This window comes from Manis javanica, chromosome 6 (genome assembly GCF_040802235.1).
Source record: "Manis javanica isolate MJ-LG chromosome 6, MJ_LKY, whole genome shotgun sequence".
NCBI lineage: Eukaryota > Metazoa > Chordata > Mammalia > Pholidota > Manidae > Manis > Manis javanica.
In genome coordinates, this window is record NC_133161.1 from 85,305,675 (window position 1) to 85,330,619 (window position 24,945).

A 24,945-nucleotide genomic window follows, 5' to 3' on the forward strand; every position below is an offset into this window, starting at 1 on the left:
TAGCCATCAGCAGCAAGTTCAAAATATGTATTTCTTTAGAGGGAGTTAGCAACCTGGAAGAGTTGGAAGGGCACCTTCACTCTCTTGTTTTTCACTTTTCAAGTACATACTCAGGTTTGTAGCAAGGGCCAGAATGTGGAAATGAAATCTCCCACCAAGTTACAGACATACATATATAGAAAAAAAAAGGGTTTGACATGTAAATCTCTTCCTTCTCACTGCTTCTCTAGATTTTGATTGGAGCTGTCATTGCCATGGGCTCAGCTGATAGAGACGGCCGCCTACACCCAGGAGATGAGCTGGTCTATGTGGATGGGATTCCTGTGGCCGGCAAGACCCACCGCTATGTCATCGACCTTATGCACCACGCAGCCCGGAATGGGCAGGTTAACCTCACTGTGAGAAGAAAGGTGCTCTGTGGAGGTAGGTAAACTCGAGCTCACAGCAAGAAGTGGGGGTTTCATGGTGAGATGCTTATGTGAAACATGGTAAACACTTGACACAAAATTTTAAATCCATTTCTATACTACATGAGGAAGGACATCAACCTAGGTATTCCAAATGTAACTGTGATTTTGGAAGTTTTGGAAGTGCAGATTTTCACTCCACTAGTACAGTTCCAAGCAGTATTTGATGTATACATTTTCAATGTACTCATTAAAAATTCTAGAAAAGCCTGGGGCTAATTTAAGATGGGTGTGTTCTTTGCTCCCTGGTAGATGCTAGTTATAAAAAGAACGTTATATTAGTGAAAAATACAGCTTTTGGAAAATTTCCTCATTGTGTTTACAAACCAAGAACCACAGCATTTTGATACTATTGTAATGCAACTAGGGTGGAAAATTAGCTTCCATTGTAGAGCCTGATAAAAGGTGACAATAAAGCTATTACCCTGATTTGGAAAAATACAGCTGTACGTCACTCTGATGAAACACAATTCGTATAACTCTGAACTTATGAAACAGGTAAATTAAAAGTAATTATTCCCTTTACAGCCATTTTCCCAGCTTCATAAAAGAATCTACCAAAGAATACTTTCAAAAGTCAGCCCTCATAGTCATAATATAATTCAGCTTGTCTCTCTTCACAGTCTCAAACCCCCAGAAAAGATTAAAGGATATGTATGTTATGAGCATCACACTATTTTTTATAACCTGAGCACTCAATAACATTGGAAATGTAGTCCTAAAGCCACCCATGCTTTGCCCTGTGAACCTCAGGAGCAATGTTATTTATTCTGTTGTCACTTTCTGCCTCAGGGGCCTGCTGGCCTCTCCGCTCAACCTCCTGACTGCTCCTCATACAGAACAATGCTAGAGTTGGGAGGGACCTTAGTGACATGAGCTCTCTCGTATTGCAGATGAGGAACCTGTGGCTCAGCAGTTCAGTAGCTTGCCCAGTAATCTGCAGTGAGTCGGTGCTAATTCCAAGACCCTTATCTCCCCAGCCTGTACTTATTTCCTAATGCCACTCTTGGTCCCTCTCCCTGCTGCACCACCATCCTCACCTCCACTGAATTCAAAGGCATTAGACCAGCCTTTAGCAAATATCACTCCTTAACATAAGGAGTCTTCCATATGTCTTATTATTATAACACATTTGAATAAAAAATGGGGCCCCAGGCTAATCACATGCTATGAATGACTAGAAAGGATAAGGTTTATTAGTCAAACTAAAAGTCCTCTTCTGTTCAATCTTCTAGAAACCAGACTTTGATCAAGGGCAGTCATTTAAAAGGGCAAGTCAGAAGAATTGTCAGCCCTCACCAGTAGTGACTGCTATATATCTCATATGGAGGTTTCGCTAAAAGGTGCCATTCGTCTTCAGAAATTCATGGCATACCACTTGACCCAAAGAAGTAAAACACCTTAAATTATGCTTTATCCTTGGGCAAGACACCAGGAGGAAGATAGTGTTTACTTGGTTAACATTTAACTGTCTTTCTCCCTACAGAGTGATTTTTAATAAAAAGTTGGCTGTTCTATATGTTATGTAACCCAAAAATGAATTAAAAAGATACCTGATTTACAAAGAAATACACTGCAAAGTGTAAAACCAGTACACCAATATAATTTCATGCTCCCCTGCCACCAGCTGATTATTACAAATTAAATTTTGTTCTAATCAACCCAAGCTATTGGGAGTCACTGCAAAAATGTATTCTTGCATCTTGTGCATCACGTAACTTCTGTGAAGATGCTCTTTGCTGCAGTTCTTACAGCTTTACTCATTTAGGCTTTCGAGTGCATTTCAAGTGCATTTAATTTTTGAAAATGTTCCACTGTAGACTGCTCATTCACACCAGGAGAGTTTCCAAGTTAATTCAGCCCACTCTTCCTTGAAAGCTTCATCAGTATTGAAAATGATTAAGTTCAGCAAAGAATACTTTGATAGTAAAGTAAATGCCTAGACATGGGATGCAACAGAATTTTTCTTAAAAGGCATGGGAAGACAGCCTTTCTTCATAGCTGCCATTTCTCCAACCATGAGAAGGGACAACTACAAATGGATATAATGGTGGAGGTGACTTTTCAAGGCTGTTGTTATCATCATCATTTGCTTCCTAAGCAAATGCAATGGGAGGTGGTGGAAGGTGCAAGCTTGGCATCTCATCAGATGGTTCAAAGCTGAAGGGAAGTGAGCAATCAGCTTGTGAAGACGCAAGATGAGCAAGAAGTGGGGCGGTGTTGCCACCTGCCTGCTCGAAAGAGTCATATTATGGAGAAGGAGCTGGAAAAAAAAGAGGTCATAGGGATTACACCTTCCAGCCTCATGCTTGCCTTGGCTTGTACAACTATCCTGCCCCACCTCAGAAGACACTGGGCCCTGGCTTTCTAGTTGATGCTTGAGAAAAAAAAACACATCCATTAGGAGAGATACAGACTGGTTAGTTACACTGAGCAGAAATTAAAATAACACAAAAACCTGCTGTACATTATGAAATACAAAAAAGAGTACACACTACAGATAGAAAGGCAAAATTTTCAATTAAGCACAACAACCTAGATCCTCCAAGATGGGAAATTGTGAGATAAAGGAAGAAAACATCTAGTAATGCATCCAATTTTATTTCCCAGATAATTTTAGCACAGATCTTGCTCCTTATAGTAGTTTTGAAATACGTCTTATCCATGCTATACCAGCTCCAATATTTAGCTGTTTTTTCCCAAGGAAAGTAGAAGAGTGGTTTTAATTATTACACTGAAAATATAAATTTTTATATGTTTAGTAGCTCAGCTTTGAGACACTAAACCTAATGACACATTATTTGGAATACACACTACACATCTGAGAGAAGGGTGTCTCTGAAGAACTTCCTAAAGTGTAAATGTGGAGTTGATGTGCAAGAAGGTTGTATGGCTTAGTCAAAACATGTTAGAGTCTGTCTTAAAGATATGCATTTATTTTCTCTAAAACTTAAGGGAAAGTCTGATTCTTAGCCTAATGCTGAGAAAGGGAAAGTTTTCTTGGCAGCTGGTGAAAAGTTGAGCCAATCTTTACAGTGTCAATGGACTTCCTGGTCCAGGTCACTACACTTTTTTGACAACTCTAAATGCATTCCCTTGTTCATCTGTGAATATGTCACCCATTTAAATAAGTTGTCCGTCTCGATGAGTATAAACCAGCAGTTCACCCACTCAAGTGCTGCAGGCAGGCCCGCCCCCATGGGCTGCCCCCGCTCCATCAGGCACCACGAGGGGGCACATGCATGTGGACACTCCAGCTCACGTGTCCAAGCTCTGCCCACACACATGCCCCATTGCCTCAGCAAGCTTCCAGACAAGACATGTACATCTGCTGCACCTTCATCCTTCTGGAGGACGGTCCTGAGAAGAGGACCAGGCACTCTCCAGATGCAGGCAAGGTCTGTTCAGATGCAGAATCCTCAGGTTCCTGGCAGTGTGTGATCTAGAAGGAAACAAGGGCTCCGACTGAGCAAGCCCCTTGGCCCTGCATACTCACAGTGCAGGTAAATGAGCAAATTAGGAATTCGCAAGAGACACTGAGGACCTTGTTGCCTTGCAAACTGCATACTCATCAAGGGAGCAGTCATTGCTCAGATCTTGCTGATTATTATCACTCATTTCAAGAGAAACTGGAAATCTGTATTTCTGTAAAACCTCCCTATATCAAAACATTGGCAATTAATGTTAACAATTTTTAAATTAAGTATAGGCCAGCACTGTGCAGGAATGATAAAGGGATCTGTGGGCCAGGAGCAGTGCTGGTAATTGGCTGCTGTAGTCAAAGTCATCTCACCTAGACGCCATTTTCAATGACTCCTGCCTTCCCAGTGGGGACCCTCTCCCAGTCAGCACAGTGAGGATTTCCAGTATGACTGCTGAGGACTAAACAGAAGTTAAGCTAAAAATTAATTATTTGATTTACATAGATACTAAGTAACTGAATTCTGCACACCCATTTTGGTGTGAGTCAGAGGAAGAGATGGGTGCTGGAAATTAGTGAATTTTTTTAAAATTGCACAAGGCATTTAGACACTCTATAACATTTTACTCTATCATTCTAAAACAACACTGTCTGTGCCCTATGCCAGAAGGGTGGTTAGCAAGAAAGCCTCATTTGCATGTAGACCGAGCCAAGCGGAAAAATGACGTGGAGTCCATGTGTCCCTCCAAGTCAGTCATTAGAAATCTTCTTAACTCTCTGGTCTTAAATGTGCTCGTATTGTTAAAGATAAAGAACTTCATTCTAGAGGCTGAAGGAGAAGTCTGAAAGCAATAGAAAAGTATTCTGGTAATGTGTTTGACTCACTTACCTTGCAACCACTCACGCTCAGTAAGTGATTTTCTTTCCACTTCTAGAATACGGACACGGCCACTCCCAGCCATTTACTGCAAAGACAGATCATTTTCCTTTGTTGCCACTTCATGGACAACCACAGCTCTCAACCCCCTAAAATATGCCACTTCATGGACAACCACAGCTCTCAACCCCCTAAAATATGACAGCCGGAAAATGAGATGTCTCTTGTCAGTGCCTATGACATTCAGTTGCTGATTTGGTCCAATAATTCAGGCAGATTTTCAATTGCAGAATAATAATTGTTTGTTTTTCTTCTTCCTGACTATCTCTAATCACTTTGTTTCCAACTTGCACAAGGACTGAAAGAGGACATGCGTTTCAGCAAGACAATAACAGCTCGTCTTTGGATGGTGTTTTCTAGCAGGCAGGATACATTTTACAGGCAGTCTTGAATTCTGGAAGAAAAGAGGGAAAGGTTTTGACATTGATTTTGTTCTTTTATCACCTCAATACATTTCTTACAGATGAAAAGCATCCACCTGTATTCTTTTATTAAAACCTGATTAATTAAATCTTAGAGAAAAATTCAAATTTATCAAATCCTAATAAGCAGCAGCCTGAGTCTTATGAATTCTGTGATTACAAACAAGAAATAAAAACATTTTTGTAAGGCCATTTTTTAGCTAAATATAGGAATAGATACAACTCCTTTTCCTTTAGGTATCAGTCTAACAGGTATGTATCTCTTTAGTCTGCATTCTTTCTCCCTGATTTTTGAAATGAAATGATTTTTCATTTCAGGATGAAATTGCAGCTTTTAAAGAGCTTTCATTGCAACTTTTGCCAATTATTTGTTACCACATGAGACAGCTTCCAGAGTTCTAAACAGGTGACCATATCTAGAGAAGAAAAAGGAATCATTGTGATTATTTCCCACATTATTATTCCTCTGTGCCATAAACATCTTTTGAGTACACTAATCAAATTGTAAGATAGAGATGAAACAGTCCTATTTCTAATTATAGTATTCTAGGTGTCTGTTTCAGTTCTTTTAATCAGAATACTAAAGCCTAGGTATTAAATTTAAATGACAGAATTCTGATGACAAATCAACTTTCATTTTAAAAACTAGCCTCTCTTGGCTGCCACATTTCAATTTTCATTTCTCCCTGTAAATATGCTTGCTTTCTCATGGAGATACTGGTTTGGTTTATCTGGATGATAATACAGTGTATTTTGTAACACTACAGAATATAAATGATTGAGACCTCCAACGCCTGCCTTAGAGATTCAAAACCCATCATTCCTTAGGTTGGTATCATTGTTAAATTTGATGCCAGAGTAAGCGAACTACTTTAAGGAGGATGTTTCCCACTTACACAAAGTGAATTAACCCTTCCAGGCTAACAATATCATAAAATTAAATAAAACTTTAATTTCTGGGCTTCTCAGTAAAATTACGATAGGTCATTTTACACGGACATGCCTTGGTCTGTTAGCGCCACTTAAGACACCTCTGCAGCAGCATTGCTCAAAGTGGAGGCCTTGACCCCTCATCCGCATCCCTGTGCCCAGGCTCCTCTGGATCCGCTGAAAAACTGTCCATGGGTGGACCCTGAGGATGCGTATTTTTAGAAGTTTTTTAGGTAATTCTTTTGCCCAGTACAGTTTAAGATACTGTCCACTTGTTTTATGATTTCTTTGAAACATAATTATCGTACAATTAAGAAGTTGGGTATCTAAAATGAGGCGTCGCCCTGGGGGATTGCCGTTTTAACAAGCGGGAGACACAGACAAGCAGCCGCGCCGGGGAAGCTGATGAGGGGCTCCTGTGTCGCACGCGGCGGGGAGCCACCAGCCAGTAGAGCTGTGACCACCTGCGCCGAGCCCGGTGCCCGCAGAGCCCAGGCCCTCACCGGGCCCTTGTCGGGTGACCGAGTGCCTGTGCCGTGTGTGTTCCAGGCGAGCCCTGCCCGGAGAACGGAAGGAGTCCCGGCTCCGTGTCCACGCAGCACAGCTCCCCGCGCAGCGACTACACCGCCTACGCCAACAGCAGCCACGCCGCCCCTGGGAGTGACGCATCTCCCCCCGAAGGCTTCACCCCGCACAGCCCGCAGACCAGCGACGTGATCATCCACCGCAAGGAGAACGAGGGCTTCGGCTTCGTCATCATCAGCTCCCTCAACAGGCCTGAATCCGGATCCGCTATCAGTAAGTGACCGCTTCTCCTACCTCGAATAAGAGGTCTTGTTTCGTTTGTTCCGTGGTGGGACCCCAGACAAGCAGATCAGAGGACTGAGGACTGCGGTAGACGTACTGTGGAGCCTGAAAGTCTCAGGCTGTGGGCGCAGATAAGGCATCCTACCACTTGACAGCCAGACGTTCCTCTGGCTCAGGAAGAATGCAAGACCGCAGCTAATGTGCCCCCATCCCCACAACTCCCATAAAAGCTCTTTATTCACTTTAAACCAGGAAGAAAATAAAACCGTGATGTAGGAGTGTCGGCATGAGGGGAGGGGTGCTCCTGCCCAATAGAGAAAAAACAGAAGTGCAGAGGATCTGGGGGAGAGCAGCCCAGGCAGGGGCTATCCGCGGAAGGAGCTCAGCATTCAAGAAATACTCAGAAGCCAGTGCGGCTGTGCTGTAGCTGCAAGAGAGCACGGCCTGTGGTCAAGACAGGGAGCTGGGCAGCAGCCAGGCCGCACAGGGCTTCCTGCACCCGTGGGAAGAGGTCTGGACTGTAGTGTACAGAAATCTGACATGTATTTTTAAAAGGTGCGTCCAGCTGCTTGTGGAACATGAAATCGGGGAAGAAAGCAAGAGCGTGTGAGACAGTTAGGAGGCCATTAAAATAGTTCAGTGGGTCCGGGGATACTGCGCAGGCCCCCAGAGTGGTAGAGTGGATGGGGGAGAAGTCGGAGACCCTACCTTCTGGATTCTTCCATATTAAGGCTCTGTGAGTCTGTACGATAGGTGACAGTCAAGAGGTCGTGTTTCTCTTCCAGTCGGTCATCTGTGTACATTCTCAAGGCTTCCCTGGTGGTTTTCCTCTAGCAACACTATCCTAGAAGTTGCACAACCAGTGAGCAACAGGGAAATGTGTTCATGTTTTGTGTTGAAGTGACTTAGCCCAAAATGTTGTGGATAGAAACACTAGAATAGAGAACACTGAGAGAAAAAAATAATTGTGTCATGTTGTGATCCTAAAATTGTTATAAATCGTGGCAGTTTCCAGCACATGGGGGAATGTCAAACAATACTCAAGAAATCAAATTTTTGAGAATGAATAAGAACTTTTTATGATAAAGTTAAAGTCATCAAAACACCACCAGAACCAAATGGAGAGAACTGCTCTGTGTAACTTCAACTTTGACAGACTCAAGAGTGAAAACTATGAGAATATTAAACCTCAGTAAATATGTGCAGAAGCTAAATTGCATACATCTGAAAGTCCAGTTTCTCTTTTCCTTCATGATAAACTGAAGACGTAAATCCAATCCTTAAACATAGAGTAAAAGCAGGATTCTATCACTACAAATAGATTCACCAAGATTAAAAGGACACAAGACTAAAGATTTTCATGAATTATATAAACTGCCTTCCAATAATTTATACTTGGAGAAAATGTACACAGAGAGTTTGTAGCTATTCCAGTCATTCGAATTGTTTGCTAGGACCGAGTACAATTGATTCTAGTCCTATGGAATAAAAATAAAAAATATATTACCACAATGAAAGGATTAAGCATGTACTTAAAATCAGCTTTATTTGAAGTGTTGACAGCATTATTGCTGAATGTATAGGAGCATATAGGGTGGGGGAGGGGGTGAATGCACACACATGTGCATGGAAAGAAACCACAAATGCTTTTCCTGTTGCACATAAAATCCATGCATAGGTAGATTTGCAAAACAGCATGTGCAAATGCTTACAATTACTGTGAATATTTCTTCCCATCAAGTGACATTAGACTGACTTCAAAAAAATAATTCACACCATTTTCAGAACAGCATTATTTTACATCAACCTGGAGAGTGGAAATATATTCTAAAGTTAATGATGCATCCTGGTTTCTTTTTTTCACATATTTATTTCTCTTCAATTTAGGGAGTTTGAAACGTAGGTTGCCCCCACGTTCTCTGGGAAGAGCAGCCATTATTCTGACAGCACTTAGTGTTTACAGTATATAATTTGCAACGTGCACCGGAAAGTTCCCAGGCCTGATGCTGTTTCTCACTTAACTTCTGTAATAATTCTGCACTCTAACTGAAGAGAAATGCTCAGCATCTCATGGCTGCTGAGAGCCATCCTTGTGCCGCTCGTGTACGCATGGTCAGAATATCAAGGGTCCTTGGGCCCCAGGAGATTTGAAGAGCCAAATACTACCAGGTACTTGAGAGTCACAGTCATTCCCAGGGCATGTGTGAACACTTGCATGGTCCTCCTCATGGCTGCTGATGCCTTTCCACCTGCAGATGCACCCGGCTGTGCTTTCGGCAGGTGCGCTGTCACCTTTAGGCAAGGGAGTGGGGTGGTTAATACCTGGTGCTACAGTCAGACTGCCCGGATTGAGGACTGTCGCCACCATTCATTAGCTGCATGACCTTAAGGAAGTTACACAGCTTCTCTGGGCCTCAGTTTCCTTAGCTGAAAAGAGAGGATAATTTTAATACCTGTGTCCTGGGGTTGCTCTGACAGTTAAATGAATAAGTGTAAGTGCTTAGAACAGTGCAGGCTCAACGTAAGCACCAAATACGTCATTGTTGCTGTCTAAGCCACCATCCCTGCTAGGAATTATCTTTCCCTTCCATCAGCCCCCTCCTCTCAGCACACAGGCTCTCAGTGCCCTCAGCCATTAGGGCCTCCCACTCATCAAAGCTGCTAAATCTGGGTGGCAGGGAAGCATCTCTGAGGGCAGCTCCCTGGCCCCACATCTGAGCTGGGAGCACAGCCTTCCCTGTCAGCCATTGGTGGCAGCCTGCAGCAGCCAGGGAGGCTATCCGAGCAGGGGCAGCCACATCAGTCCCCCCGAGCGAGCCTTTACTGAGGCTGCAAGCTTGAAGTGTCCCCAGAATTCACTAGCCAATAAACTAGAGAAGCCCTGCAAAACACCAAATGGCAGACTTGAAGCTGTGCCTCTTAGAATCTCCTGCCAATGTTGTATCTCCATTGAATATACCAGAGAAGAGAAAAGGGATGCAGAAGCCAAACACAAACTTCCCCACCCTGCAGAGGAGCATTACCTCCTGCAGCATCTTAATCCAAGCAGCAACTTTCCCAGGGAGGCCAGATGTTTAACCAGCTGAAAACTTGGGAAGTGGAATGCCTGGCTTACTTAATTTATTGCGTTTAGTGGAGCTCTTAACCAAAGACTTTCGTTTCTTTTTTCAAAATATTATTTCCCCCCAAAACAAAGAAGAAATGTCTTTGTATCAGTTAATGTACTTAAGGAGCACATTGCTTCCTTCCAAAGCCTGTGACCCAGGAGGTCAAATATTGCTTGGCAGGACACAGGTCTTAGAAGCCTTCTATCTGAGGTACAGGAATATCATTCTTGATTCAAAGTGAGAGTAGACAAGCTTCCTGAGCATTTTTGGCCCATTTTCAAGAATATTAAATACTTTTTTCAGACCTTAAAACTGGACCCAGAAGCAGAGGCTGGGCCTTTCTGCAGGAGGAGGGTGGGTGTGAAGTAGGCACCAAACACTGGGGTAAGTGAGAAGGGATGTGAAATGACTGAATGGAGACTGGGGCTGGGAGGAGGATTCAGTGATGATTCCAGATGTGGGGTGTTGGATGGGGGGCTCTTACCTGTCCGGAGGGCTGAGTGGTGGACAGAAACTGCTGCCGGCCACCTGAGTGGCTGGTGAGGGCTGGGGCCTTAGGAACACCCCCTCAGCAGGCTGTAGCCCCCATCCTAGGAAGGGGATTGGAGAGCAGGAGCCCTTTCCCCGCACCCTTCTGGCCGCTGGCCACTGGTTGTACCTTGTACCTCAGAGGGCTCTGCATGACCTTCAACCATTCCTAGCCTGCAGAAGAGCAAAAAAAGGGGAAAAAATGATCCAGGCACCTCACCGGCAGGCACCCTGCTGGCTCCGTAATCTTTCATGTCTGTGCTAGGACTGAAAAGTCTGTTTCCAGGTGTGTGCTGTCCTGGCACAGGCTGGAGTGCAGACTTGCTCCCTGTTGATTTTCCGCAGGCCTGCTGCGATCCGATGCTGCAGGAAGGAGTTAGTCACCTTGATACAATGCCCTGGTGACTTTCTCAAATGCTAATGTCCATAGGCTCTGGAGATTCAGTTATTCTAGAGATCCAAAAGCCTATCCAATAAGGCTTTTATGACATTTTTAAGCATACATCTCTAAAGAGGATTAAATAAATGTGAAAAGGCAGGAAGCAGGTTAGGATTTTCCCACCAAAACTCACCCCACTGACCATGCAGCCCCTGGATAGTCATTTGAACTTGGTACAAATTAAAATCAAATGCCAAGGTTTCTACAGTCTTGCCCTAATCCAGGAGATTTAAACTAAATGGAAAGTGCCCTCCGCGAGCTCGAGCCTCACTCCAGCTTACCAGCTGACTACAGTGTCCCTTGAGCAAGTCAGGGGCCTTCCTGTGTCCTTCCTCACCTGAAATATGAGGGGAGTTAGCCTGTGCAGCCTCTCCCAGCTCTCGGTCATACTGTGCCATGGGTCAGCAGGGAAATGAGGTGTTTGGTTAATTTTGTCTCTGTGTGAAGAGCCTGAAAGCTTGGATCATCTTTTTCATTGGCTTAGGCATCACTTTAAACTTTTGTAACCTTCATTTTTTATTATAGTTCGAAGGCATCTCCTTCTCTTCTGTCCATCTCAACCTCTGTGGAGGGGTGACCTGAAACAAGCACTTAAGTCCACTAAACCAGCTCCCTTCGAGGGCAATTTAAGGCAACATCTCCCTCCCTTTTTCACTCTGTGGCACACATAAAATAACAACATCTGTATAACACATGGAGGTAAAAGGAATCAAGGCTGCTGGAGGCAAAAGGCAGCCTCCCAGGGGGCTCTGCCCCAACCTCTTCCTACCATCCTCAAAAGCCAGTCACTCTCATGGACCACCTGTACCCTGGCACACTTCTTCCAACAAACGGCCCAGGCTACAAAGTCCCGCCCCAAACTGAAGTCTCTGCCTACCAGCAGCGAACAAGCACCTCTTTTCACATTTCGTTGGTTTGGGTTGTGGATTTTCATCAGTCTCTGTATGGAGGTTTGTTCATTGATCACCTGAAAAGCATGGGTATTTGGTGCCACTGGTGCTCATGCAGAGGACCTTGACCTTCTCTAAATCATTGTAAACTTTGACTAATCAATGCTCCATCCTCGAAAGTCACTCCTGGAAAATTACTGAAGTCGTACCCGTGCAGTTGAACGTGGGATTTAGAAAGCGAGTCCCATTTCTCTATTTCTCATGGGTTTGCAAAAGCAAGTTTGCTTTCAGAGTTCTTACCCAGCTTCATAACATGTCCTGCTGTATCCCCCAGCCCTTGAAGGAACCTCTGCTCTGGACTCCTTCAACGACACAATGCTTTTGCCGAATTTTATGCTGAGAGCAGCTCACACAGGAGGCATGGTGGTATCACTCACACATTAGTGTTCATGCTTCTATGGCAGAAGAAAAGCAGGGGGGTGGGGGATGCTATGTAAAATGACAGTGTTTCCCATAATATCTGACTTATAAATATAACTCATGAAACCATAAGATAAGCAAATGTCCTCATAATCTTCTGGAAAATCTACATATACAAAAAAGGTGAGACTGCGGTCATAGTCAGCACTGACATATGTATGTATAAATCAAATCAGTCTTTTCACATTTCTTAGTGTGATTCACTTTCTGCTTCAAGAGATTACTCAGGGCAGCAGGTAGGGTAGGAGTCAAGAGTAGTTGCTAATGATGCAAAGTGTGTCAAGAAAGGCACCACTTTCTACGTACATTCCAGTCTTCCTATAACGATCATAGCACCTCTGATAAAAATATTTTTAAGGTAAAGTTTAAACATGCCTCTCTTACATCCAAGTCCCTCGGTAATGTTGATACAGCCACTTTTTACCAATGGCTTTGCAGAGTTCCAGTCCATCAAAGCTGGGTTCATTCCTTACCCCTGAAGATCTCTTGGGCTTTCCTGTCCCAGTGTCCATGTTTTACCTGCCACCACTTGGAATGCCTCCTCTTATCCAATAATAAATGTCATCAGGCTTTCTCCCAGACACTGTGCTAAGAGTCTTAGGTTATATTTAATTTTCACAGCAACTCTGTAAAGTAGAGACCACTGTCCAAACAGTAAACATCTCCACAAGCAGCTCAGAAAGCTCTTAATCTGACCTATTAGTCTCAATAAGACTCTGCCTGACCCCTCAAGTGTTTTCTTTCTTACATGGACCTCTTATCTGTAAAGCCCTTAGTCATTAACTGCTAATGACTGCCCTTCTATTATTATGTCTGTTCTTACTATTATTGTCATCTTACTTTTCATGTGTTTATGTTTTGCTTCCCCTAAATAAAGTACGTGTAAGTTCCTTAAGGGCAAGAAATGATGACATGTCTTAAAATCCCTCAGAGTTTCTGGGAGCATGCATTTCAAGGATTTTCCAGGTAACTGATGTTGATAGGATTGGATTGGATCCTCATGTAGTGAGCCAGCACTGTCCTAATCAAAAGTGTGAATTTGCCCTGCTCTAACTTTCCCTGCACCTAAACATAGCTGTTCCAGCCCTTAAAGGCAGCAAGACAGATCTCTGGGAATGGGCAAAGTAGCAGAGGATCACTTGCAGGGAGGAGTGTACACAATTGGCTCCTTGCCCAGCTTGAGAAATCGCTCTGTAATACAGTGGAACTTGAATAATGTCCCAGAATACAGATCTCCCATCAGCTGATTCTCAGCCTGAGTAAATGATTCAATAGCCAGCTCAGGGCCTGGTGAAGTTTAGATGGGAGAGCCTCTAAGAAAGCAGGCTCAGGGGAGCTGTTCTCTGAGCCTCTGGGCAGCCCCTCCAGTTGTAAGCATCTGAGTTACAAAGTCCTTGTCCTCTGAATGGCCAGGCTGCCAGCTTGGTATGCACTCTGATTCACCTCATCCTGGCACTGATTGTTCCTGGAATCACCATCCATCTGTGTGAGCACCACTTCAGTGATAATTATATTATCCTAAACAGGATTTGGATGGATTTCCTAGCTCCTTAGAAAAAAAGTATTACTTTATTTATTCATTTCACAGTCCTCATAAACAAAGCATCCCATTTCAGTTTCAAGTAAACAACTTCTGAATCACATTACTTCTTTATAGTGTTGTCGGGCAGCTGCATCTAATTACTATATTACTAATTACTATATTACTAATTACTATAAAATATGTTAGGAATCTTACCTCCTAACTCCCTGGTTTTTTAAATGGAACCTAAGCCTTAAGATGGAGTCCCTCCTGTTCTTACTATCCTGTTTACATCTCAGCATTTTTCATCACAGGCAGGAAAAGTTAATCTTTCCCCCATCCCTGCCCTACCTCACGCCTAGTAAGCAAGTGAGCAAACAAACAAAAAAAAGATTTTGCATCAAACTCTGAGGACTCTGATATCTGAACACTGAAGCATTACTAACTAAAATGAAAAGACGACATTTCACTCTCTTAGCACTAACAAAAGCATTAAATTGTAAGAATAAGTCTGCAGAGAAGCACTATCATTCTTATTTATTCTCAAGAGGAGAAATGCAACCTATCAAAAAAAAGTCTGTGAGTGCTCACAGAGCATTTTTAAAAATTCTAGACCATTTTTCTTATTGTTTGAATGGGACTCATGAATCACAAATTTCCCCACAAGGGAATCATTTGTCAGGAAGGTTTTTATTATTGTGTTCAAAGAATCTCTCCAGGAAGCAGCAAAAGGTGGATATGTGGACGTCTTCTTACCTTTAGCTATTCAGTTGTCTTAAAAGCTCGTAAATGGACCATCAGCAGCTGTTTCTCCAGGCTTCTGTCCTACAGCTCCTTGTTATTCACCATCCATTACAGGAAAATTGCAACTGCAAAGAGTCCAAACTTCCTGTACAGGATCGCCCTCTGACAGTGGAAAATGCCCATCACTCTCCCTTGGGGTTCAAACGCATTCTGAGCCTTCAGGCCCCTTTGCAGAAGACACATTTTCTTCAGCAGGCCCTTATGTTGGATTAAATTTTCTGTAATTTTATTTTTCTTCTATTTTCCCAACAACCAACCACATAAGAAAAGCCAGTTCTGTATATACAGCCATTTTAGAAGCATGTTGTTAAGTGGGCAAAGTACTGTTATTTATTACCATTTTCCAACTATGTTAAAAGAATGTCATACAGGCATTTTTTTTCCCATTTGGACTGAGATGACAGCATTTCTTTTTTTGATTCCCAGCTTTTACCAGGGACTCAGAGAGTACCTCTATCGAAACTCTCTCCTACCATACCAAATCCCAGTAAAAACTCTTGTTTGTCCACTTGGCCACGAATAATTTTGCAATTTAAGCTGGGTTTGTTCCCACCCAAACCATCGTCAGTATTTGGTTAGAATCCTTTCTATGAATGAATCAGTAAGCCTTTTTGGGGTGATGATCACTAGGCAGTCCTAAGGTGTACACAGTACCAAAGAAAATGCACCAAATGGGGGGCCCGCTATTGGCATTTTCATTTTCCAGTCTGATCTCTTCCAGATCTTATTTCTGTGTTAGCCAGGCCAGGGTTTGCTCCTCAAACATGCCCAGATGTTGGGCACCTGAAGAACCCATCTGCTCTCAAAAGTGAAGTGCCCAAAACTTTCTGTTCAGAGGCTGTTCACCATAAAGATGTATATTTCCATTCATCATGAGAAGAGGTCTTCCAGAAAGCAAGGAAGAACAAACATATCATTTAAAAGGTTTTCTGACACAGATATGTTGAGAAAACATGAAGTAGAGGAATATTCCAACTTAGAAATCTTCATTCAAGTGTTTTTTACACCTGCTAGATAAACTGCAAGATGAAAAAGGCCTCGCATTCTTGTGGGCACCTGACAAAATTAAAATACAATGAAACCTGGTTGCCAGCTGTCTTCATCAGTTCAGGCTTCTGTAATGGAATACCAGGCTCCCACCTCCTGTAATACCATCACATCAGGAATTAGGTTTTAGGGTATGAATCTGGGGAGAACACAAACCTCTGGTCCACAGCTTCAAGTTACACACTGATATTGTTGCTGCCTGGTGCTAAGAGGCCAAGAGAGGGCTGGCAGGCATGCTCTCAGCTTCAGGCAGCATGTCTGATCACAAGCCTTAAAGCAGGCTTCCAGATACCTGACTTCTTATCCTGGCAGAATGTGTACACAACTGCATTTCCACTCTTTGGAGAGTCCAAGGCAAGCTGTGACCCAAACAGGCCTTCAATATATAAAACTTGGATGCATCAGGCCCTCCTGACTGCCACGTCTAATGCCTTAGTTGAGGTTCCAGATTAGCATTGTGCAGTAAAACTTTCTGTGATGATGGCAATGTTCTAATCTGCACTATACAATACTATTGCCAGTAGCCACGTGGGGCTGTGAAGCACTTTGAAATGAAGTGTAGCTGAGGAATTAAAATGTTAATTCTTTCATTTCAATTGAGATAACCACATGCAGCTAGCAGGGACCTAGCTGACCTGCCCAGCCCGGAGCACTGTGGTGGCCTTTAGAGGCCTCCCTACCTCTAGCATTCTTCCCACCTTCCATCCTGCAGTCTATCCTTCGTACTGTCCCCACAGTACTGTTTCTAGAACAACTAGTCTTATGACATCACTTAACTTTCCTAACCTATTAGTGACTTCTCACATGACTTCAAAATGAATTCCAAACCCCCTGACATAACTGGTAAGACCTTTCACTGTCTCCCTTCTCACCTGTACCCCATGTCCAACTGTTTGTGCTCAGTGCACTTGCATACTCACAATATATGCTGTGCTGATCCACAGATCAGTGCCTTTGCAAGTCACATCATCTTTGCCTAGCTGGGAAAGTCCTGTTCGTCTTTTAAAATGCAGGTGAGGCAGCCTTTCTTCTCTAGAGGCTCCGTTGACCCCTCCTCTCTTTCTCCTACTTATTCAACATCAGATTTTTTGTAATTACCTCTATTTCTAGCCAAACCTTCTCTTTATCTCCCCCTGCATTTTTGCTTTTTCTCCCAGTTTTGAGGTTTAATATATATATATAATAAATTTTACCCTTTTTAGTCAGTAATCTATGGGTTTTGACAAACGTGTTGATCACTGTGATGACTGCCACAGCGAGGTCAGCTCCCCACCTACCCCAGCCCTGGCAGCCACAGATTTATTTCTTGCTCTGTAGTTTTGGCCTTTCCTGTACAAGTAGAATCATACAATACATGGCCTTTGAGTCTGGTTTCTTCCACGTAACCTGTACTGGCATTTTAGATTCATCCATCTTGCTGCATGTATCAAGATTGGTTCCTTTTTAATTGCTGAATAGTATTCCATTGTGTAGGTATACCATGGTTTGTTTATCCCTTCCCTCTTAGAAGGATATTCAGGTTATTTCCTGTTTTTTGATGAATATGAATAGAGCTCCTGTGAACCTTTTCATACAGGTTTTTGTATGGAAATGGGCTTTCATTTCACTTGGGTAAATACCTAGGAGTGGGATTGCTGGTTCATGTTGTGTCGGTTCCAGAGTGGCTGTACGACTTACTCTTCTCCTGCATGAGAGTCCAGGTGCTCCATATCCTTTTGAATACTTGTTATTTCCAGGCTTTGTTGTTATTTTTTAAATTTTAGTCTTTCCAATAGGTGTGTAGTGGTATCAAATTTGGGTTTTAATTTGCATTTCTTTTCTAAAGAAAATTTTGAGGGTGTTGAGGATCTTTTCATGTGCTTTTTTGCCATCCTTATATCTTATTTGGTGACATGCTTTTTCACTTTTGGTCTCTTCTCTCTAGAATGTACTTGGTATTTCACTGCAGACAACAAAACACATTTTGAGGCTCTATAGCCTTTTTCATGTCTCATGTTAGAGTAATCAGACTCATTTTATGATCATGATCTCCAGTGAAAGTATTATGGATACATGTCTGCTTAGTAAAAATGAAAACATATATAGTTACTTTAAAGTACATGGAGTGAGAGAAAATACAAGCAGAAATCCAAATGAAGTTTACATGCACAATATTTGGATAAGAAAAGTAAGGATAAAAAAGAAAAACTATATGCAGTGATGACCTCACTTTGCAAATAAGGAAACTCGGACATGATTTATTTGGCCACTCAGAGGTCACACTGAAAGCTGTTTTCAAAGTTAATACATGATCAAGATCTTACAGCTCCTGAACGCTTTTCTTGGAGGCCTTTTCATAGTAAGCTTTATCCAGTCATGCAAAATTGCATTATTTCAAGTTAAAACATGATGTACTGTGTTAGTAGAACTTTGGCTTCCATGCGACACTGAAGAGCCAATGAATATTCACATAATCTTACGGATAACATATTGAAAAGGACAGCTGGCTCAGGAGGAATCATTTGCCTGGGTTGGTATCTGTTTCTGTTTACATTAAGAAAATATTACAAGAATTTATTATCTCCTGGAGAGCTTCGGGGAATACAATGAAAAGCTGATACTGCATCTGATAGCTTTTGACATTTACCTATTGTAACAGGGAAACTGTGTGAAGCTAGCCAAGTGACTTTTTACAAAACACAATTTCAGAAGCTATAAAAGAAAAAAGAAGATGGCAGAGATAGAATATAGTGCATCTGTAAAAATGAGAAACATGACTTGTCAGCAACACCTTGTAACTATCAACCATTTCTGCTGGGCCTGTTGAGAAATTACTGACAGCCAAGTGCATCAATGGGTGTGAAGTCTCTAAAGGCAGTCAAGAGATACAGAGGAAGGAAAGAAAGTGTGGTTTTATTGAGCATTTTTAACCAAATACCTGGGATTGATGAAATGTAATTTTATGACATTGCCTGAACTCGTGAAGTAAAAATCAGTTGTCTTATGTTTTTATGTCAGGACTATAGGAAACAACAGGACTTGAAGTTTGGGTACATAAATTATTGATGATTTTTTTTTCCAAAGAGATACCAAATCTAGATCTGCTATAGCAAAATATTGATCTCAAAAGCAGATCTAAATTTATAGAAGATACTTCCAATATTTACTTAATGGTGGTAACATGATAAGATGCTTATCTCCTCCCATATCTTAGATACCAATAAAATGGTAGTACATGAAGAAGAAATGAATGGGCATGAGTGAGGAAGATACCGTGAAGACAAAAAACTGGCAACTTACATTGCAGGACAGAGGAAACAAAAAACGGAAATAGATAACACAGATCTGCTCATTTCTTTAGAAACTCAGAGCAGCTGAGAACTTAAAAACTTGGCATACACCATCCATGATCACCAAACGTGAAAGTTTTATTTTCAAAATAGAAAAACAAGCAAATAAACAATAATGAAAGTATAGTAGAAGACATGGAGGTAATTCAGGGAGATAAGCTTCAAAAACTTCTCACTTATGTGCATAGAGAGATCTGAGAAGGCATGACCATCATAAAATAAACATAGAATGCTATCAAATAGAATGATATTGGTAAAAGAAAGGATTCTTAGAAATTGAAAATGTCATGACTGAAATTAAAAATTCAATAGGAGGATTGAAAGGTAGAGTAATGGAAATCTCACATGAAGTAGCAAAATAGAAACAGCAAGTGTGAGAGAATAGGTGAACTAACCGATCAAGCCAGGGAGCCAATATCTAACTTGTAAGAGTTTCCAAAGAGGAGACCAGAGAAACAAAATGGAAATCATCAAAGAAATACTGTAATAGAAGCTCCCAAACCACAACTGAAAGAATTGAGGCTTAATACTGAAAAGAACCACACTGTGCTGCATCACTGCAAAACTTTACAACACAAAATAGACAGGGACAAACTTAAACATATCCAAAAGGAAAAGGGAAAATAAATAGATAATATACTGGAACAGAAGTCCTAAAACAAGAAAGACCTGTCATAGCCACACTGGATGTTAGAAGACAATGGAGCAATGCCTGCAAGTTTCTGAGGGAAAAATGATGTTCCAGTCTATAATTTCATACAATCCAAAATTCTGACCTAGAATTCAATCCAATGAGGAGGTAAAAGCAAAGACATTTTTCAAACATTAAATACAGAAAAATGACTCTCTCCCATACACATTTTCTTAGGAAGATCTTACAGGATGTGCTCCAGCCAAAATGAGAAAGTGAATCAAAAAAGATGACCCAGCGTTTACGGAACCATGCATTCTACCTTGGAGTGTATCAGGAATCCTCTGAATAGCACTGAGCAGCAGACTTAAGGATGACCCACCTACCTTTCCATCAGGCTCTGCTGAATCAATGAGCCGAGCATCTCTGGGGGGAACATGAAGGATAAACAGACAGCATATTGTGGAAGTGGGGGCAGGAGGGAGTGACATAATTAGAAACATCTAATCAGGGTGGGAACAGAGGAAAACTAAGAAGAAAAATGAAATCATAAAACACTACAGTGAGCAATATTTACATGGCACAACTATAAACAGTGATACCTGGTTTAACTAAAAACAGTGATGAAACTATAGTGCAACAAGGAGAGGAGGTGGGTGCAGGGTGAGAATGTCAAACCATCTATCATAATAGGAAGTCAATAGATCTTTGACTCAAGTAGACATATGGAGAAATAGCCATATAAGAATATAATTTAGATATGTGAAGAAGAAACAGCTGGAGATTTAAAGTGTTGGTCTTTGGACCACAGAACTGGAGAAGATAAGAAAGATTAGGGCAAAAGACTAGGGTTTCCCATTATGAGAATTTTGGTTGTCTTTTATTTTTTTATTTTGTGCATTATTACTTTGATTAAAGTGTTTCAAGTATAAGAGATTTTCAGTCATTAGAAGATAGTACAATTATTCTGTTTACTTTTTTCCTTGAATTTTGAAAATACACAATTTTGTAGAGTAATCCAGTATGCTCTGATAATAATCTAATAAACCCTTCATAATAAATTATAAATAAAAGGAAGCTCTTATTCAGGAATGAAATGTGCCATTATAAACGTGAACGACCAACCTTTTGAAAGGTATATGTGCATGTTTGGGGTGGGAGTATAATACCACATCTCAATCCTGTGATTGTTTGTATAAAAGAGTAAACAACTTGTTTTTCTGCTTTACAGGGAAGAAACCCTCTATCACATTTAATATCAATAGCTCTTGAAACTTTTTCCATTATTACTGAGTCAGGTTGTTCAGTTCATTTAAGCAAAGTTGCTAAAAGCTATACAACTTTACTCACTACAAGTACTCAAGTACAGGAGTGCAGAATTTTGCCTTCTGCTGCTTGCCTAGAGAATGCTGTGTTGCTAATTTTACTGAATGATGGAAATGTGTGTCCTTTTCAGGGTCTTTGGGAGAAAATACGAGCAAGAAAGATGCTAAATAGGGTTGATATTTGATGTAGGGGACCAGATTTTCTATAGCAACTTTCATACCAAAATAGGTCTAAAAGAATGTCGCAGCTACCTAGAAATTAGCAAGGCAAAAGATGACTTCTTGGGATGTACAAGAAAACGAGATATACCTCTACAAAAGAAAAGGCTTAAGAACCTAGAAATGGAACCATTTTTCCATTCCCTCTGCTCAGCTACCCATTCCCCACAGGCACACCCTTCTGGCCAACTACAGATTTGAAGATCACAACTATTCTGAAGTTTCTTTGGTTCATGCCCCTCTAATGTCTAGATATTTTGTCAGATCATGAAAGTATCAAAAGAGTATACAAACTCCTTGAAATATGGGTGGTATATATTAAAGTCTGTTTAAAAAAAAGATAAAGAAGAATATTTGCTTTGTAGATGATTCAATAATGAGTGATGTATTACTGAAGAATCATTTCCCAACAGAGTAAGAGAATGAAGGTAATTTTTAGACCTCTGGAATCAATATGTGGAGAGTCAGGGACCTTTAAGAATATATTTAGCAGAAATTAGTTGGACTTCCTCTTCTAGTGCTGCACATGGGAATGAGAAAGGGCAGCCACAAGAGAAAGGGATTGTTTCTGCTCCTTTCCTACCACTCCTGTGTGATCATTTCCCTTGGCAGCTGTACCATATTTCCTATATATCTTCCATTGTAGACACTAAAAACAACGGGATGATGCAAGGAGCAAATGTATTATGGATGGCTCTACATAAAATCAACTACATAATTTTCAGGGCCCAGTGCAAAATGAAATTGTGGGGTCCTTGATCAAACCTTACAAATGTCAGATGGTGGCAGCAGACCATTATGCCAAACACAGGGCCCTCTGGGACTGCGCAGGGCACACACCAATGATACCAGCCCTGTGTCTACAAGCCCAGCAAATTTTTCTAAACAGTACAACCATTTTAACTCAGCTTCACGTTCCAGGACAGAACAGTGGAGTTATAGCTAATTATAATTCTTAATGCAATGAGATTTCTTTCGATTACCACTTCACTCTTGGTACTTAGCTATGAGAGTTTTTTTAATTGGTTCAAAATAAAAGCATACATGGTAAGACATGGCTGACAAGTGTTTCCTTCTCTCCAGCCATATAGTCAATACTTTCTCTACAATGCTTTCTGCCCTTGAAAACATGAGTTTAGCTGGGCTCCCAAGTTGCCAGGAATGGTCCCCTCCTCCTGTTCTCCTGTCTGAGCATCTGCTTATTACCAACTGCAGGGTAACTAAACTGTTCAGCCACAGGGAATGACTCACGGGTACTGGGAGAAGAAAGTGCATTTTGGGAATATGCAGTCCTTAAAACACCAGCTGCTTGATTTGAGGTCTTGCAATTCACTTGGCTATATTTCAGGGAAGACGTTTTCATTTTTGGAAAGCAAATTTCACAGACTCCTAGAAGAAAACAAGTCATGCTGTCTGCTTTTTCTTAATTTTACCAAAAAAAAAAATTAAATACCAAACACATGTTTTTCCCACATCTTCGCCCCTTGATGACTGAGAAAATCTCTTTCAAAGGACACTGTCACACTCCCGAAAGGAACATTTAGCTGAATGGATTAATTACAGTAGAAGATGCTCATTCAGGTCTTCTAAGAAGGAGAGATGGAAAATAAGCAAGATTAATACTAGGCTCCAGTTTCTGAAGGCAGAAAAACAGGATTCTTCACCATTTATTAAAGAAATAGGAATGCTCTGTGACCATTACTCTTCTCTTCCTCCTCTGTATTCAATGTCCATCTAGAAGAGTCGGGCAAAGGCAGCGCCCCAGGGATCTCAGATAGGGGAGCGGCAATTCCAAGAGGAAGAGGGACTCTGCCTACCGGGCATCTCTCCTTGTCCCCCTACATGGGTCTGATAGGGCTCTCTTTACCACCAGGAAGTTTCCATTAAGGGATCTGCCACTCAGCCAAGGGGCACAGTGCTCCCTCACCCCCAGAATCACTTTCTTTTCCTTACCATTCTCCAGGCCCACACTTGGGCTCAGTTACGCACCCCTTCTCTCTACTCTTGTTGCATGTTACTTTTACCAAAGATTTGCCATTTGTGTTTTAAGTGTTTTTATATGATTAACCCTGGCCTCCCCAACTAGACAGTGAGCTTCTGGAGGGCAAACACCATGGGTTTTCTTATTGTGGTCTGCCACACTGGACCTAACACTGTGCCTGTGACTAAGGAGATGATAAGCAGAAAAGTGTTATCTGTTGGAGTAATGGATCCCCCTGCCCCAACCACCATTCTAAAACTGGACAGTGAATCATTTTCACAGAATATTTTAAGAAAAACAACTGGATTCACCCAATTGGAAAAAGAAAAAAAAAAGAAAGCACACTTCTTTTCATATCAGCTCATAGATTCTAAAGCCAAACTAATTTCCCTTGCCTCTTTACACTAGTGACATGTTGTTTAACCTTCACAAATTAATGGAATTGTGAGCTAATGAGAGTTTATGCTATTGATTGCCTTTGAAGTATTTATTCGTGTCACACTCATTTCAGAACCTTCTTGCTTGTGAATTTGATTTGAGTCATGCAGAATCCACTTTCCTTGTCTAATGCTTTACAGGATAGATTAGCAAGGAGATAATTAAATGTAAACATGGGTCACAGGCTTTTCCTTCTCCAAAATGAAAAACATGGAACAACAAGGAAATATGGGGGGGAAATGGGTGGAGAGATTTACTACCCCTTCCATTAGGTACAGCCAGAAATTTCAGGAAGAGTCTATCACTAAAGCAAGAAAAGTCCTCCAGACAACCACCTCATCTTCTTTATGGAAATTGCCCCAAAGTAGAACTCAAAAGAAGCTCATTGCCTGACCAGTGGCTGAAGGAGCCTGGATAGACCACACAACCAGCAAGAGAAAAGGACCATTGCTTCCTAAAGAGTATAGCTAGAGACCCAAAGAAACCAGGCCTTCAGAATGGTCTTGGCCTGCAGTCCAACTGATTGTCTGAATACTCCTACTGAAATACATGTGCTCTGTTGCACCGTGCCAAGAGAGTTGGTTCATCTACAGGAAAAAATAAAATTGCTGTATAAATGTACACTAGTGTTTTAACCAGAAAGAAAGAAAAGGTGGATTTCTTTTTCCATGATTTATGTGATTGGCAATTAAAGAGAAATTTCTAACTAGCAATAGAGTTTCTCCCTCCCACGTCAGTATGTCCAAGCACCATGACATATTGCAACTTTTCCCAAATAATCTCGGTATCCTAAGCACACTGTGTCAAGACCGATCCTAAGACTTGATTTATTTTGCTTCCAGATGATGTCTGGAAGGCATGCTGTCTAAGTGGACTACACTCTGGCAGTTACCTTACTCATCAATTCTCAGAGAATTAATGAGCACCATTTATCCCAATAACAGAAACCAAGGTCAAGGCCTCTTCCATGCTCTGTAATTCCATTAGCCATGCACTAGAAAGCATGTAGGTCATAAACTCTGTAGACCTAATAACTGAGCAAATGGGACTGCATCTTCTTTTCAGAGAGCATCCCCTCTGAGCGCCCCCTTTGTTGATGATTTGTTATACGTCAACATTCAATGTACTTACGTATGTAGGGGAAATGCTGGTACAGGAAAATGAAGCTGTCTTCAGCTGCCAAGAATCTCAAGTACATACTGTTTTTATTAAAGTAAATGC

The 24,945-nt window shown here is 41.5% G+C and overlaps 1 protein-coding gene across 8 annotated transcripts in view; it reads left to right on the top strand.

Annotated features, from left to right (window-relative positions):
* The window catches only part of MAGI2 (membrane associated guanylate kinase, WW and PDZ domain containing 2), a 1,446,279-nt gene that overhangs the window by 1,315,427 nt on the left and 105,907 nt on the right, over positions 1 to 24,945 (top strand). For 7 of the 8 annotated variants that reach the window (XM_073238936.1, XM_073238937.1, XM_037021510.2 and 4 more), the window contains 2 exons: positions 231 to 423; positions 6,727 to 6,975. In XM_073238936.1, coding sequence (XP_073095037.1) covers positions 231 to 423; positions 6,727 to 6,975 — 442 coding nt within the window. The remainder of the gene's footprint in view (positions 1 to 230; positions 424 to 6,726; positions 6,976 to 24,945) is intronic. The other variant, XM_073238938.1, reaches the window with a different exon arrangement.